At 40.9% G+C, this 18,311-nt stretch overlaps 1 protein-coding gene across 12 annotated transcripts in view; it reads left to right on the forward strand.

Moving 5' to 3' along the window:
• The first annotated feature begins 1,707 nt into the window (after nucleotides 1-1,707).
• The window catches only part of DYNC1I1 (dynein cytoplasmic 1 intermediate chain 1), a 228,755-nt gene continuing 212,151 nt past the window's right edge, over nucleotides 1,708-18,311 (forward strand). For 6 of the 12 annotated variants that reach the window (XM_040964611.1, XM_040964610.1, XM_040964607.1 and 3 more), the window contains exons 1-3: nucleotides 1,711-1,818; nucleotides 8,721-8,835; nucleotides 11,411-11,501. In XM_040964611.1, the coding sequence (XP_040820545.1) occupies nucleotides 1,711-1,818; nucleotides 8,721-8,835; nucleotides 11,411-11,501 (314 nt within the window). Of the gene's footprint in view, nucleotides 1,819-8,720; nucleotides 8,836-11,359; nucleotides 11,502-18,311 lie in introns of all 12 variants that reach the window. The other 6 variants (XM_040964608.1, XM_040964615.1, XM_040964609.1 and 3 more) reach the window with 3 other exon arrangements.

The following is an 18,311-nucleotide window of genomic DNA, read 5'->3' on the forward strand; positions in this document are numbered from 1 at the left end:
TTATAGAAAAAGAATTCATACTAACAATGGTTCCCCCCTTGAATTATTGTGATTAAGTGTGGTAATGAATTTAAGGGAACTGCTACTAGATAATCGATAAGGTAATATCTCAGAGAACATCTTCAGTCATGCCGCAAATCCACATGATTATACTCTCCATGAAAGAAAATTTGATCTTTCTTCCCTTCATTCATATCCCTATATCTTATAGGATGTTCAGCACAGATTAAATAACCAGAAATGTATTGAGAAGTAAGACAGGAATGACCGTGAATGGTTGGGAAGCATCTCTGCCCCTACCATTATTATTTCGCAAGTTTCTGCCATCTCATTGCAAGTAGGATATACACAGCAGGGGCACAAGATACGTCATGACTATGTGTGTGTCTGAAGTGTGTGTTAGGAGGCTGCAGGCTTGTGCTTCATGTTTTAAGGATGGTGATCGAATTTTGAAGACTGTTCATTTTTGATTTGTTAATAATTCCTTTTACTTTTTGTAAATCTCTTCTGCTTAGGAATACATTACAGATTTATCATAATTGTGCACAATTAGTGCACAAATGAATACTCATGACATTTGTGGTTACAGCTTTTCCCTCTTTAATTTGGGGATTTGGGCCAGAGGGTTTTTCATGTCTTAGAGTTTCCTGTTGGAGGGCTTGAAAGGGACACATATTAAATGATTTGTAAGAGTCTTCTGCTAACTCTTTGTGTTTGAAAATGTTCCTGGCACCATTACCAATAGCATTGTCATCACAATTAACATTGGATTCAATTGCATTTGGATCAGTTTTCCCATTGACTTGCCACTGCGCTATCTCCCATTTCTAGTGTTTATAAACACCCTTTCCTTTGAAAAATGGAAAGTGCCCAAGTAAATAATGCTGCCTTTAGTATGCAAATGTAAGTTGTATAGAAATTGAATTGTATGGGAGATGATATTACTTGTGATAGTTCAGGAGGAGTTTGGCAGAAAAAAGATGAGCAGGTAAGTTTTCAGCAGCTGTCTTTACTGTAGCATATAATGTTAGGCAAAATGAAGTTTCCCTGTACGCAGCTCAGTGGAGGAAGGTTCATTGAGTCCACAGAATTTTGAGCAGGCAGAGCCCTCAGCGTTTATGACAGCCTATTTTCTCAGGGCATGTATTGCTGTTGCTCTATTGTCATCTAAACTGGAAGTTATAATGATGTTTCTTTTCTCCTGCCTTATTTATGTTTTTGTTTGTTCAATAAGGAATTTGTGTAGAAAATACATTGGTTCTTCAAATGAAATTGCTATTATTCATTAGCTTAGGTGGTAACATTGTGCTGCTTCTGATTTTTTAAAATGTATTTAGTTATTTTCACCTATTTGGAGGGAAGGCAGACAGGGGGATCCTTCCATCGGCTTACTCCCCAAGTGCCAGTGGCAGTCAAGGCTGTGCCGGGTGAAAGCCAAAGGCTCAGAGCTCAGTCTAGCTCTCCTATGTGGATATCTTAACTACTCCAAATGCTAGCCTCCAGATAGTTATAAAGATGGAGAAAATGTATAGTCAGTCCGGGGATGACTTGATGTCTTTGATATTGGTCAAATAATACAGCCTGTTGTATCATCAAAAAGTCATATTTCCAAGTCACATTTCCTTTTGGAGGCTTTGAGAGTGATAATCCAGAAAGGATATTTATATACACATATCTTTATTTTTCCTCTTTTTCTCCAAGGAAACCAACATGTCTGACAAAAGTGACTTGAAAGCTGAATTGGAGCGCAAAAAACAGCGTTTGGCACAGATTAGAGAAGAGAAGAAACGTAAGGAAGAGGAAAGGAAAAAAAAAGAGGTGAGTCCTGGGGGTAAGGGGAAAAGAAGAAAATCACTTGATTATTATGGGCACGGAACATGCGCAAAGGAGTGGATGTCCACAACTTCAGAACAGTGACGTCTTTGCAGGGCTGGACCATTCAGTCACTCAAGAATGGTTCCAGCATTTGCTTTGGAGACCACCCAATGCCAGACTCATCCCAGACTAGAATAGTTCTGTATAATCTCTTTACTGTTGGGAACTAGACACTCCATAACCTTCTGTATCTCCATGTACTGTACCTCCTCATGGGAAGAACAGTTCTTTATTTGGGGGAGTTGTAAAAATATTGGTTAATCTTGCCTAACATTCAACAGCAACTAGGATACAGTTAGTACTTAACAAATGTTAATTTAAGAAAAGCGTTTAAAAAAACACCAGCTATAACATATTAGGTGAGAAGTTGAAAATGGGCTAGTTTATTTTGTGTTCTGCAGGAGATAAGGATATGCATTTCAAATTATGCTGAATTGCTGTCTTGGTTATGTCAAACTGAAGTCATTTGAGGAACTGTAATTCAGAAAAGGCCCTTGACCTGCTACTTCACCAAGCCACAGAGTCCTTCAGGAAGGTGTGTCCTCTGCATTGCATGGCCAGAAGTCAGCCTTCATCATGAGACAGGTGATTAGGGGCAGTGATCTTGAATTGGCAAACTCTTAGAAGTAGCACTTTCCTCCCACCGGCTTCCACTTGCCTCCTTCTCCCAACTTTGGCAACATCCCCAGAATTCACTGCTCTAGCGAAGGTGCTTGTCAGTCTTGTCATTCCCTCCCAGGTTGTTTGTTCTGTGTATGAAATGGATAAAAAGTTTCATGCTCAGTCATTCCTGCAGACCTCATTCTTGTGAAGATTTCCATGCACCTGGAAGCAGAATAGAATGTTCACTCTTCTCCCTTGTGAGTTGGAAATCTTTTTGGGGGGTTCTAAAGCAACCCAGCATCTGCTGAGATCCCTCACAGCTTCTTCAGGAGTATGTGTTTTCCTTGGTCAATAAGAATCCTAAGTTTGGTAAAGGCATAGCTGTACCCCCACTACTCAAGTTAGTGATACAATACTGAAAAACAGAATTGTCAGCAATTACAGCTGGAAGACAGGTTTTAAAAGTTTTACTTACTTATTTAAGTGATTTGAAGAACAAATGGGAAGGAGGAGAGAGACAAGATAGCTTCCATTCTGCCCAAATACCCACAACCATGGGACTGAGTTAGACTCCAGTTTGGTCTCCCAGGCCTCTTTAGGGGCACACGTACTTGATCCATCACCTGTTGCCTCCCAGGTTGCACATTAGCAGGAAGCTGGATCATAAGCAGAGGTAAGCCTTGACATCAGCACTAGAGTGTCAGATGTGCAAGCCCTAGGTTCTAGCTTAGCCAGCAGTGCTGTGACACAAATTGGCATCCAAACACGATGTTAATGCTGCAAGTGGTGGCTTTACTTGCTACGTCTCAACCCTGGCCTTTGCATAGAGTTTTTCCTTAAAGAAAAAGACAATGTCTTTTGATGCCTTATGTTCTAAATAAATGTTGTTAGTACTGTAAGACCAGCAGACTAGGACAACAGATTTATAGCAATTATTGTTTTCTGACAAAGCCTAATTGCGGTTGCATTTCAGCCTGCTGGCATATTGACTTTCTCTGTACCATCGCACTTTGATTGATACCATCATCTGTGTCCTTGACATCATGCATAATATTTTTCTCTTGGAGATCTTTGCAGTTATAGATGTAGTTTTTGAGTGAAATAGAGGTAAGAAGTGACAAGGAATGGCTACTCATTTCACTTGCAAAGCCAAAAAAAGCATTAAGCTATTATGTTTCCTTTCCTTCAATGTCAACACTTCCTGCAGTTTTAAAGCACCTGCTATCCTTCACTAATAACTGGTTTCTTTTTAAACTGACATTCTGATATCCGACTTAAATTTCACAGAATTACCACAAAATGTGGTGTGATCTTCATCTGTCTGCTTCATTTTTTTCATCTTACACACTTTGGGGAAATTACGGGCCAACATGAGTGATAGCAGCAGGCTATTCCTTTTTGCTTCTACAGCAGGCAGTTTTGCCTGATGATGGAGATTTCTCTTGTTACAGGATAAGAAAAAAATCTCGGGGAGATTGTGGGTAGCAGGTGACAGGACACATGGAATGAAGTCTTTTTTCCTTCATTCCTAAATGGACGGGATGTTTTAAGCCTTTGATAAAGAAACACTCCATAGAGTCATGTGACAATGCACACTGCTAGTCTCTCATCCTATGATACCAACCCAGCAATGCTGTGGACTGCATCGTCTTCTAGGCCCATCCTGGTTTAAAATCTGCTCTTTGCAGCATATCCCCTGGCACAAAGATCCTTCCTCGGTTCAGCGCTTGCATCTTTTGCCAATGGGGCTGGTTTGCTTTGGGCTGTGCGGAAGATGACAAATGCTCAACAATGACATACACGGGTTTTGAGTAGAACGTGGCTGGGAATCCAGCTTTGTCCGACACACTATGTCCTTCAGGGAGAATTGCTCTGGACTTGTTTACTATAGATGAAAGAAAGAGTAGGGCTTTGGTCATGGACTTGGATAAAGACTCCGTGAGATCCATGGGGCTGGGAAATGCTCCACAGCTGGTTGAGGGCAGAGCTTCCCTGGGCTCTGTGACAGCACTGGGGCAGCTGCACCTGTGCCACTGGCATGGCTCCGTCCTTTTCTCAGGCTCTCGCCTGGTGAGCCCATGTCCCCAGAACACCCCGATATTGCAGTAGCATTTTCCCACGCCCTGGTTTCTTGTGATTATGACATTCTATAGCTCAAAGAAATTTGAAAGTAATCTACTCCGACCCCTCTTTTTTTTTCATAAGAAAATAGAAAATCTGGGTCCTTGAGATCTAAACTTGAGAAGGAACCCCCTAACCCCTTTTTCTTCAGTATCAGGGAAGACCTCTCAGCCAGCCAGGTGTCCAGTTTGAAACCTGGGTCTTTCTGTGTCCCTGCACTCAGTTTAGTGATGACCAGGTTCTGGGCTGGCGTCACTGATGAGACTGGTGTTCCAGTGCTTTTCCCTCTAACACCCAATTTCCAGCTCGATGGAGAAACTGACATATTGCCTTTATTTTTTTCCTTTAAAATGTATTTATTTTTATATTAGAAAGAGAGAGAGAGGGAGGAGCTGGGAGGAAGGGTGGGATGGAGGAGAGAGAGTGAGACAGTGAGAGAGAACCCAAGTTCCGCTTCATTTCTCTCAATGGATGGATCTGAATTGAGCCTGGAACCAGCTTGGAACCAGCCTCACATCAATGGGAAGCTGGGATGAGTCTCTGGAACTGGGGGTCCAATCCAGACATTCGGGAGCGTTGGTTGGTACCCTCACCACTTGGCTGACTGCTGCCCTTCCTGTTGCTGGAGACCACACCGCAGACCAAGCTGACGGTCTCCTCTCTCGGCTCTCATTGTTCTGTCTCTCTTGGCTACCCTTCCCCTGGGTGTTTAATGCCTGCCTGTCGGTTCTCACCTGAAATCTCACTGTTTCCAGAAAGCTGTCCTCAACCTGCTCTCCACCCACAGATAGACAAGAGCTGTGCCTCGGCTTTGTCCTGATCAAACCGCTTAGCACTTCATAGTTGTTCTTTGCTGGGGCTTTCTCTCCAAAGAGACCACAAGTTTTTGAGAGAAAGTTTGCATTCTTCTCCTTGTTGAGTTCACTTCCAGCACACGTGTGACCTTGGAGGAGTCTATAGTGAAAGCGCTGGATGACACATCACAGGGCAGTTCTGAAGATGCCTCCCCGAGCTTCGGGGGTTCCGTTCTGCAGTTTTCGTTGCAAGCTCCTGCCCTGAGTCTATGGGAAGCACCAGTCCACTGGGCCACTGCATTGATCTCTGAGTTGTATTTTGTTTTGTTTTTTCCTTGTTTTCATTTTGTTTGAGGAGTTAGAAATATTCTGGAGCTCATAGATTGACTTTTTTTTAAAAAAGATTTATTTATTTCAATTGGAAAGTCAGACACACAGCGAGGAGGAGAGACAGAAAGATCTTCCCTCCAATGATTCACTCCCCAAGTGGCTGCAACAGCCAGAGCTGAGCCAATCTAAAGCCAGGAGCTAGGAGCTTCTTCCAGATCTCCCATGTGGGTGCAGGGTCCCAAGGCTTTGGGAGGTTATCAACTACCCTCCCAGGCCACAAGCAGGCAGCTGAATGGGAAGCGGGGCTGCTGGGACATGAACCAGCACCCATATTGGATCCTACAGTGTCCAAGGCAAGTACTTTACCCACTAGGCTACTGCACTGGGCCCTATAATTCATTTTTATGAACTTTCTTTATGCTTGCACTTAGATACAAGAAATAAAATTTAGATTGAAAAAAAAAAAAAAGAAAAAAACCTTGCTCTTTCATACTAAACTGGGTGACCATGCCTAATTCTGGAAACTCTGAATTAAGACCATTTAGGTTGGTATCTCCACAGAATTCAGATAACTGTATATGTGCATAAAATTATCACTGTATGCCCTTTCGGGTGTCAGCCATTTTCTTGACTTTAGTATTGCAGATGAAATCTGGTGTTAAAGTAGTGGCCACCATTTAAGACACAGCCCTGATTTCATGAAAACTTGGCTTCAGTGAGGTAAGCTTCCTAGAGGACACACCTTCCTGAAGGACTCTGTGGCTTGGTGAAGTAGCAAAGACAGGTCAAGGGCCTTTTCTGAATTACAGTTCCTCAAATGACTTCAGTTTGACGTAACCAAGACAGCAATTCAGCATAATTTGAAATGCATATCCTTATTGACTTTTGCCATTTTTAAATATTGCCTATTTCTTTAAAACTTGCAAAATGCAGAAGCAGAGTCCGAGAATTTTGGAGATCAAGTGCAGTTGTACTTTTTGCACCATGTGTGATTACACTAGTGGAGGTGTGCCACCAACATTATAAAACAAAACAATGCCAAACAAACAAACAAACACAAATAGATCTTGTGTCTTTCTGCAGAAGACATACATGGCATGAAGATTTTAATAAGATGCCCTAGGTTTATTCTAATGGAAAAGATTAGGCAGACCTTTTTCTGTATCTTTTGATGTAGGTTTCATTAAGACTTCTCAGCCTTTTTTCACTGACATTTAATTAACCTTCAGTAAATTTTTTGAAAGAATGCAAGAATGTTAAAGATTTTCTTGTTGTTGCTGGAATATAGAAGTGGTTTGGGTGAAAGGGCTGGGTCACCTGATATTTGGGTAACTTTATTCCAACATTAACCTCTGAAAGGGTTTCCTGAATGAGGTACTGTTGGGGGAAATTGGCCTCAATAAGGAAGTTATTATATAGTCCTAAGTTTCTGTAAGTGTAACAATTGCCATTGCAGATCCTAACTCATCCATATGATACATGTTTCATTGAGTACCTGTTGTGTACCAGGAGCTCATCTGTATGAAATATACTGTGATGAAGAAAATACTCAAGGACCTTCCCTTGGTGAAGCTGATCGCTCAGCTATTATTATGTTTTTGTTGTAATAATATACTCTTCCACTCTGGGTTCCTTACATGGGCTTTTTATTTCATTTATATTTCAGTAAGTCTTATGATAAATTCATTTTCTTTTAGTTCTCCTTTTTTGATTGAAATCCTTATTGTAACATTTCTTTTTCTCTCATTTTAATTCTATCTTTGCCTCTGTTGCATGGGTGTAAACTTTGGAAGTTGCTTCAGTAACATAATGTTAAAACTTTGGAGAAAACCCCATGGACTTTGCTACTTTTACTTACAGAACTGAAAGTGCCATTTTAGAATTTTGTGTGGTTTTACAGTGCCTGACGTAGAACCCCACAGGGTCCTCATGGGCCTCCCGCGTGGTAGCTTCCCTCTAGGGACAGATGGACTTCGAAAGTGTGAATGCACTGGACCCCATGATGAATAGTCAGAGGCGGGGTGTCCAGGGTCGTATGCAAAGATACACATAGTTTATAATCAGCACCCAAGTGACCATCTGGGAGTGGGTCAAAACCCTTTCTCCTTTACATGCTAGTATGTAAATTGACTCAGTGCTTTGAAATGTGCCCAGATACTTGGGCCATCTTTTCTTTCTTTCCCAGGCACATTAACGGGAAGCTAAATCAGAAACATATATGAGATACCATGTCAGAGATAACGATTAACCTGCAGTGCCACAACACCAGCCATTGTGACACATCCATGAAGACAGAATTATGAGGGAAACTAATATGTAACTGTCTTATACCATATTTTCCTCCATGAAAATTTTCTCTTTTCAGTTATAATGAAATTCAGTGAAAATCACAATCAAGTAATAACGTTTAAAAAAAGTCATGAGATCCATAACAATATTGCTCATGTATCCTAATACAGATTTTAGCCTGGTTTCTTTTAAATCATTGTAAATTTATACTGCCAACAAAAGTAGTATATTTTACAGTTATAGATTTTCATGAATAATTCAATTTTCCAGCCAGAGCCCAACGATTTCTTATTTGTATAACCCCAAACACAGAGTGTGACTATTGCATGCCCACACTCATTGGGAGCTGAGGCCCCAGAGGGGGACAAGAAGGGCCATAGAAGCACACAGATTTTTTTTTTAGTTCTATCCCCAGTTATAAATCCTTGGCTTTGATGGTTTCTTCCAAAACCAAATGAGACAAACTTCCAGAACCAAGTGCGAGAAAGGCTTTCCTAGCTCTGTGAGAGAAAGCCTTTACCCCAAAGAGGGAACACAACCTGCTCCTTCAGTGGCACAACGGCAGTGTTTGTCACCCTTTGCGCACATGTGGTTCAATCTGTTTAGAGCTGGTCTGCATTACCCTTCACCAGTTGCCATCACAGGCAAGGAACAGCACGCGTGTGGTTGGGTTATTCACGTTTCTCACTGCCTGTCTGTGTTGTCTAGGCTGATCTGCAGCAGAAGAAAGAGCCGGTCCAGGATGACTCGGATCTGGACCGCAAGCGTCGGGAGACGGAGGCCCTGCTGCAGAGCATCGGGATCTCCCCCGAGCCCCCACTAGGTACTTGACGGCTCTGTGTTACTGTCCTCACATGGGACTTGCATGGGATCTTCCGTGTCCAGCTTTCCTAGTCTGTTGACTGTTTTGCGCTATGTCATTTGTTAAAGTCTCTGGCTTACTGTTCGGGTTGCTTGCAGTTTGGGGGTTGAGGGGGCTGGAAGGAGCTGGGTGGCTGTTTCCTGACCGATGGATGGTACAGCAGCCTGATCCACTGTGTGACTAGCGGGGGTTGCTACTTGCTAAATGCAGGGAGTCTTGAGATTCTGAAATTAAGTTGCTCTTCATTTCCATGGCTGACTTTCTCTTCACCAATCTAAATATTGTGAATCTGCTTATGAATTTCATAATCACTCCAGGAGTGGAATTATTCCATGATGAACATAGAATGCACAGCAGTTACATTGAAGGAAAACTTGAAAACGTGGCAGAGGGGTTGCTAATTAACAAATTGACTTTTATTTGATTCTATTGAAGATCTTGATTTCATTGCTAATTGGCAAAACCCCTCCTCGAACTCATTCATTTCTAAATGATTGTTTATGACCTCATTTTATCTCTAAGGTTTGGATATTGAATTTTTTCTTGCATTGAAGGCAACTTATGCATAATTTGTTTCTGCTGTCACTTACCTATATATCGCTCATGTGTTACATCATTTTCATTTTTCTTTTATCCTTTTGTTTTCCATACATGAGAAAATAATCCAGGGGTATCTGTAAAGCTGTATGATGTTCCATACAGTGGGAAAAAAACCTTCTTAAATGTTACATCAAATTAAATATAATAGCAGATGTCATGTTCAAAATGTGTGCAACACACTGATAGGTGTCTACTTTCAGATAAGTAAGAAGATAGCAAGGGTGCTTCCAAAGTTTGTGGAAAATGGAATTAAAAGATAAGCTTCTTTTGGTGAAAACAGTATGAAACCCACTTAATGTGCATTTTCCATGAATATTGTGAATAACTCTTGTAGTATAGGTGAGTCTATGAGGAATCACTAGATATAACTTAGTAAAATGCCACTGAAACATATTACAAACAATCCGATCTCTGGTGAACCCATCAGTCCAGCGATGATGTGACAAGCCTTCGGGAGGTCACCCGTTGTATTTCTTTATGTTGTGGAAGATATCACCTATGGGATATTTGACCTATGGCATCCATTGAGAAGTTGGTAAAACTTCCTGGACTTGGCTGTCATGGAATGTAAATTAAATACTTTGCAAAGAACTCTAGTTGTACCTCTCAAATAGCCTTTGAAATGTTGTTGCTATGTGAATACTGATTACAACACGACAGGAATTTCCCCAAGCCAACATGAACCCAGCATTTTAAAGACAAAACAGTTGCATATCCCTAAGCCATGATCTCCTTCTGAACTGTCACCATATCCCTGCCAACAGGTCCCCTCAGGGAGGACCCCATCTCCACTTATTGTCTCTCTCTACCCTCTGAGCATAAAGTGTGGATGAATGAATTAACTGTGGGACCATGTGAGAAAATTTCTAGCTTTTTGATAGAACTAACATTGTGTTATGGGATTTGGAAAAAAAATAATCAATCCCTATACCCTGGTAGATGAATAAAAGAAAATTGTGTGTGATTGATGCCAAATGGCACTGTGCCTGTGGCTGCTCTGGCATATGTGACACCAGGAGCCCATCATGTTGCCTGGCTGAAGCCATCTTGGCTGAAGGACGGTCACCTCACCTTTGGCCTGCTCCTTTTATTAGCCTCCCTTTCAGATCTTCAGCTTGTGGTGACCCTGCTCTTGGAACTCGTTTCTCCTGCCTTGGGAAAGGCAGCTCTGTGCATAACATGGTGGCTTTTTAGAACTGCTGGAAGCAAAGACAACAACTCCCAAGCAGAGTAAACAGCACAATGGGCTGAAACTAATAATTAAATGTAAAAATAAAGCAGCCTGTCATGGTCTTTGTTTTAAAAGAGATTTTTAAATTACAGGGTTTAACATTTTACCCTTTCTCTCTCTGTCACCCAGTCTATTATAACAATGACAGTTTATCTGACATGGACAGTGAGTTTCCTTCAAATACAGACACACAGCAGGCTTTTCTGACTTTCCTTGACCATTTACAGTCCTCCAGAATCACATTTTTTTATAAGATCTTAAGGTTTTATAGACACCCTGTTTTTAATTTTGTAATAGGTCACATCTATACTAACAAAATAAAATGGAGAATTGGAATTAACTGGATAGTTCACACTTGGGGAATATTTGGCTTGAATTGTCTTGAGAATGATTTTGATTCTCCGTTTTACTTTGTTAGAGTGGACGTAGCCTCAGAATCCCTAAATGAACTGTCTCTAAATTCATTTTTCAAATTTTAATTTCCAAAATTAAAAAAAAATTCACTTGATTCTCTCCCTTTTCTTTCCTTTTTATTTTCTGTTTGTTTTGTTTTTGCTTTGTCTTTTTCTTGCCCCATCTCGATCTCTCCCGGCCATACAACCACTTTACTTTGGGCCCATTTGTTTGGATGTGTCTGACACTGCTCTTCACCAGTGCAGCCTCTGCATTTTTTAACATGGGATACCTGTTATTTTCATTATTTAGTCCCAACCCCTATGTCTCCCTCCTCGAAATCAGTCAGCACTCCCAGTGAAGCTGGAAGCCAGGACTCGGGAGATCTGGGACCATTGACAAGGTAAGAGTTGTGGTCTCTTTACCAGCTGTGGGATGTCCGGGGTACTAACGCACACTGCTAAAACACTTCATTGTGCATGAACTTGCATGCATATTCAGCCATTTTATGTTGCAGTGGGTGATAGTGTGCTTTGTTTAGTGGCATGCCAAAGAGTCTGAGAACCAGAAATAATTGCACATCATCCCTTCCTTGTGTGAGCTAACACATGTGTCTTGCTTAACAGCCCTTCCTTCTCTTCCGTTTTGGTTTACTACCTTATTTGTTTTTCATTTACAAACTTCTCTTTCCGAATAGAACACTGAAATGTTTGAACCCAACATTCAGTTTTGTCAATGTCCTGTTTCTCTAATGGAGTTGATGAATTTGAGAACCCATTGCCCAGGGTTTTCATTATTATTATTACTGTTATTACAACTACTTGTGTGTTGTTTATTGAGTTAGTTGCCTAATTTCTATCCCATTAGAAATGAACGTAGACATCATCACATTTGACCCCAGAAGTGGTAACTGAAAGTAAAAGCTAGACAGTAAAAAAAAAAGATTCATTTTCTAATTGTAGTCATGGCAACTCTTAATCTTCATTCCCTTTACCGGGATTCCCAGTATGGCTATAGACAAGTGATACAAATGGGTGTGGGAGGACCTGAGACAGCATGTCACCCCTCCCCCCGGAAGGCCACATGGCTTCCTCACCGCTCATGTTGGTTGAACTCATGTAGGAACACAGACCCAGTTTTTCCGCATTTCCCAATTTGTCACGAGAAACAAGACATTTCAGTGTTTCTAGAATCATCTCCTAAATATTAGTGATGTTTGTTAAAGGTAGTTAAGGGCTAGATGGGGTCTGGGGGCGTGGCAATTTATGTCTTCTGTCCTCTGGCTTTGGTTCTTCATTTCTTAGAAAAGTCATAAAATAATTAATCTGCATATGAAAACAAAATTTTAAAAAAGGGAACAGCTCATTCATAGCACAGTTCCTCAAACAAGTCTGCCTTTTGGCTGGTTTGCACGCCTTTCAGTCCTGAGCTGAGAGCATTCCTGAGGGCATACCATATGCATTATTGGGAAGAAATGTAAAATGGTGCATTTTTCTAACCTAATGCATTGTCGCAAGCAAGTGGGGGGGAGGGGACACGCTGTGTTCTGTTTCTGTACTGGCGTGGGCAGTTTGGTAAATGCTAACATGGATTTGAGGGTCGTCCGACATTGGCCTGAACTGTAGGCTTCGCCTGTCTTCAGAAGCCAACGTGTGAGATTGAAATCACTTCGCTCACGTCTGCTGGGTGGTATGCGTCAGGTTGGAGGACTGTGTTTTGATCAGGCCTTTCAAAACCAGGAGGCCCTGCTTCCAATTTGTGACAAATGAAAGCAGAGGCTTTTAGGGACACATGGCTGGTTTATTTTAGCAAATCACCTTTGTGATTTGGGGCAGCATAACATCTTCTGTCATCTTGTGCTTTGAACACTTCAAAAGGTCTTTGAGAAGAAAAAACAGTAATAATAACAGAGTTGTATAAGATCTAACAGGTATTCAAGAGCGGGTATGAATGATCACATTAAGTGAATATATTTGACTGTTCTATACAGTGGTGGTGTTGTGTCATTACTGCTTAGCTTCCAGGGTGCAGTTGGCAGCTGTGTTAAGTTCTATTCCCGATTTCACAGTTGATGAGCCCTTTGAAACTTTACCAGAGAAAGCTGACCTGAGCTGTTACTACTCTTGGGACAGGTGCAATTATCCCTGCTCAGAGACCATCACTCTTCATTTCTTTATTCCTTCTGCTGCAATTGATTTCCCCCCCTTTTCTTGACTTAGTAAATCGTTTTGGAAAGGGTACAGTCTGCTCTCACCTCTGTACACTCCAGTTAACTTCAGTTCTTTTTAGGGAAGTACTGGCAAGCATGGGTAACTAAAAGTCAGTGAACAGACCCCCTCCTAAGTGCAGGCTTCATAAGCAATCCAAGAAAGTTGGCACCAAAAAAGTGATATTTTTCAAAGGGAATACAAAGCTTGATTAAGGAAAACATGTTAGCAATATCTTACTCTGGCTTTGAACTTAGGAAAATTCCATTCAAATGTACATGTTTGCTTTAATATAATAGAGATGAAAGTCAAATTGCAGAAGAATGTTATGTTTGAGTTTTCAAAATTCTGCTTAGAATATCTTTTGGTGTAAAATATCTTTGGAAACAGTCCCTATTAACTTTACTAGTTCATAAAACATGAGCCTGGGAAAAGAGCTTGGTGATTTCTGGGACTATAACTGCCGTCATAAACTTACCTGGTAGGTTTTTGAGTGTTTCAAATTAATTTTTTTTTTCAGCAGAGAACTTCTGAATGAAATTAACACATCTGGTCATACCTAAAATTGCAGATAAGTTTTGTCATTTCTTCACCAAAATTTCAAAGCAAAACTAGAATTTTGGTATTAGCCCAAATTGTTAAACATTTGTTACGATCATGGTAACTGGCTAATCTGAAAACTGGTATACTCAAAATAATGCTTTTAAAGAAACTCAACACAAATCTCTATCAGATTTTAAGAGCAGGTGACTGAATATTTTAAAAAACGTACTTAAAGCAACGAAGTAGTTAATAAATTTCAAATTATTCTAGTGTAATTTAATTACATTTTTCAAAGTGCCTACATTTGTTTTCAACTTCTGCTTCTGTTAATATAGTCCCCTTTTGCTTCACAAATTATGTTCATAACATCTTTCTTCTTGGCCAGTTTTTGCATAATTGGTTGATCATTGCTCAGTTAATCAGATGGAAACATATGGGGCAATGAATGAAATCTTGACTAAAAAATTAAATTTTATCAATGAAACATTTAAAAGATGAGTTTTACATAGACATTGGTGAAAATCTTTACTGTATGCAACTGAAATTCTGCATAATATGAAGGTGTCATGCTATGATGAACAGATATTGACTCAAAAATTCAAGGATATTTTAATATAGAGAAATATGTTACCATACTTCTGCTTTTAAAATTGTCTGAGAGAATATGCATACATATATCTGTACATATGTCCTTGTGCTTTATAGCCTTTAAGTAGAATAGCTTTTGCTTAGTTAAGAAAGTGTCACTTTTTCTCAACTACGGAATAAGTGATATTTCAGAATCTATCCATAGACTTTGTGTCTGATAAACATTTGTTGAGTGAATGAACTGTCCTCTCACATTTAATAGATGATGACAATGATGTGCACAGAGAATTCATTTCCTACGGAACGTAGCTACAAGGTTAAGTTTAAATTTAGACATGTAGATCAAGTTCCATAATTTATACTTCTGCTCTACATTATCTTTAATGATTGATGCAAATGATGCACAACCAATCCCTTAAGATTATTGTGAGAATTAAAGAAACTGGTATCTGAAAGCAGTGGAGTCAGGCATATAGGAAGAATGTATGCATTTCTTTTTTCATCAGTATTTTCTCAGTATTTTTTTTTTACGATTATTTTTAATTCAAAGCAAGATTTACAGAGACAAGGAGAGACAGATCTTCCATCCTCTGGTTCTTTACCCAATGGGTGCAATGGACACAGCTAAGATTACTGAAGACCAGAGTCTCTTCTGGACCCCTCATATGGGAACAGGGTGCCAAGGTCTTGGGCTGTCCTCTGCTGCTTTTCCCAGACCATAAACTGGAAACTGGATGATAAGTGTAGTAGCTGGGACACGAACTGATGTCCCTATGGAGAGAGAGAGAAAGAGTGAGAGAGAGAGAGTTTAAATACCTACAGTGACACTAGGGCTGAATCCAGAAGAAGCTCAACTGAAGCCTCCCAAGGAAGGGGCAGGGACCCCGGTGCTGCAGCCAACACCAGGAAGTTGGAGACAGAAGCCTGAGCTTGGTTTTAAACTTGGAACTCACATGTGGGATATGTCAGCAAGTATGTCTTTTGGTGGAAACATTATCTTCAAAGGTGATCTGATGAATCAGAGGCAAAGGGAAGGCATCATGGGCACATAAGGTGAAAATACAATAAAATAATCCAAGATCATGTGGAAGCTAATAGCACCATTAAACTTTTGTGTTTATAAGTAATGAAATGATCGTTATTTAAAGAGGAATTGACAAGATACTCCCAGCTAATTAGACTTCAGGGAGTTTGGAGACACTGATTCAAAGCTGATTGAAAGCTAATCTCTGGAAATTAAAATAAAATTTACATTATGGGATTTTCTCTGTAGGTAGCACATTCACTGATTGGTTTAAAAATGCTGGTATCTTAATCACTCTGCCCTCAGGCAGAGTGTGCTGTGTGTATCCATGTGGTTACAGTCACACAGTCTGAGCATCTGCTTCTGTAAGGCATTGTTGACCTTCCTTTTAGAGAGGCTGCTTGTTTGGCAGCAGAAGTTTTGTGTAACATTTAGGGAAAGCATGTCTTTGCTCTAGAATGGTGGTCCTATGTTCATGTGAAATCCAGCTTGGGTAGGCTTCCTATGCAGGTTAAAATGGTCTGTATTGCACTCCTTGTTCAGGCATAGGTGTTACCCAACAGAGAGAGGATTCCTACATAGTAGGTTAAGACAAGGACTTTGAAAAGGAGAGCCTGACCCGAGTATAGTTCGCATTGTGCCCACATTATTTCAGACATCAGAAATCTTCGTTGACATCATTTGCCAGTCCTTGGGAGAGAAGGCTGGGAAGCAAAATATTAGCTCATTATTTACATATCATTACTTGATTGACATCATTTTCATTAAAGTGGCAGATGGAGTAGTTTGCTAGGTTCAGACATGTCCTGATTATTCATGATCACTTTTGTAAATGGCTTTTTATGCATTAGGTATTTGGGGGCGATGTTGGCTAGAGAGGTTCTGTTTGGCACTATGCTCATTTGGGCCCGAATAGGTTCCACTTTCTGGTTAGTAATGTACAATTGGTTTGTCTGAGAAGTCATGAAAGAAAGGATCAGAGGAACTGTGGGACTCAGAAGAGCTTGCTCTTCAGCTGGGACTCCATTGCAGAGGGAACGGAGAACATGAAAGGATGGGTTCCAAGGCAGGTGCTCAGGGACTGGCTGCAGATGCTACGCTAAGTGGTAGAGAAGATGGTAGGATCCCTTATGATTTTTAGCATAAACCAGCATCGTGGGCAGAATCTCCAACATAGGCTTGCCTTCCTCAGTTACTCTAAAAGCTCTCCTGGGACAATGCGGCCATTTCATGCCACACAAGAATGAGTCCCTTGGAACTTCTCTGATGAGTATTAAGGGGGTTAAGCAAATATGCCTGCCTTATTCTTCTTAATAGAATATTTTTTAATATTTTAATAGAGAACATAAAAATAATGTCTTCTTGGTCAGCTTACCCTCACACTTTACATCTTACTGCAGAAATGGCAGGTGAAGTCTACCAAATTACTCGTTGAGCATCTGTTCATTCAGTACCTTGATGGGAACTTACTGTCTACAAGACACTGTTACAGTTTCAGGGAATGCAAATTTATGGATTTCAGAATAAGTCTAAGTACCCCTCTTCTGGTAAACTGCCAGGTGGGGTCCAGAGAAATGTTATGGAGTTACTGCTCTCAAATAGAGATGAGCAATGAAGCCACACTGTCAATGGTCTAAAGTCAATGTGAGGCGCATTCCTGTGTGATAAGTGATTCTGATTCACTGCTCCCCTCACTTGCCTAGAGCTTTGACATGAATTAGGCATGAGCCACATGCTTATTGACTGAGCAGGTGTAGGGCAGGCGCTGTGGCACAGCAAGTTAAGCCACTACCTGCAGCACCAGCATCCTGGTGCCAGTTTGAATCCCAGCTGCTCTTCTTACAATCCTGCTGCCTGCCAGGGTGCCTGGGAAAGCAGCATAGGATGGCCCAAGTGTGTGGGCCCTTTCACTCACCTGGGAGGACCTGAATGAAGCTCCTGCCTTTGGGTTGGTCTAGCCTTGGCTGTTGCAGTCATTTATGGGGTGAACCAGCAGAGTAGAGCTAGCTAATTCATTCTCTCTCTCTCTCTCTCTCTTTGTTCCTCTGTCTCTGCAGGTCTGACTTTCAAAATAGACAAATATTTTAAAAATATGTACATTTAAAGATTGATCTGCCAATTATAAACTGCCTGTTATGTGAAAATCTTTCTGGAATGCAATGGCGGAAGCCTGTGTGCGATGTGTACAATTGGATATGGAAGTGATTATTTCCCATTATATGGAAAGCTTCCTACCTTAGTATTTTGAAACAGTGTTGGAAAACATGGCATGAGTTGGCCTACCAAGAACTGGTGATCCCACTGTGTGACCAAACACCGACCAAACACCAGAACAGCCCTCAGATGAGGCTGCAGATGCTTTTGCAGATTGATTCAGCCACTGTGCAGATGGCCAATCCCCTCTGAAAGAGATTCAGGATATCCCCTCAGACCCTCAGAGAGTTAACCTAAGAACTCGGTTATAACTGGGGCCTGTGCTGTGGCTCAACATGTAAATCCTCTACCTTCAAGCACCAGCATCCAATATAGGAGCTGGTTTGTATCCTGGCTGCTCCACTTCCAATCTAGTTCTCTGTTTATGGCCTGGGAAAGCAGTCGAGGATGGCCCATAGCCTTGGACTTCTGCACCCATGTAGGATACCCAGAAGAGGCTCCTGCTTTCAGATTGGCTCAGCTCCAGCCATTGTGGCCATTTGGGCAGTGAACCAGTGGGAGGAAGCTCTTTCTCTGTTTCTCCTCCATGTAACTCTTTCTTTCAAATAAAAATGAACGAGTCTTTTCTTTAAAAAAATAAGTTAGCTGAAACATTAGCGTAAATATGACTCATTGAAAAGAAACAAACCAACAAAAC

This window comes from Ochotona curzoniae, unplaced genomic scaffold (assembly GCF_017591425.1).
Source record: "Ochotona curzoniae isolate NIBS_2020 unplaced genomic scaffold, NIBS_Ocur_1.0 scaffold_3835, whole genome shotgun sequence".
Taxonomy (NCBI): Eukaryota; Metazoa; Chordata; class Mammalia; order Lagomorpha; family Ochotonidae; genus Ochotona; species Ochotona curzoniae.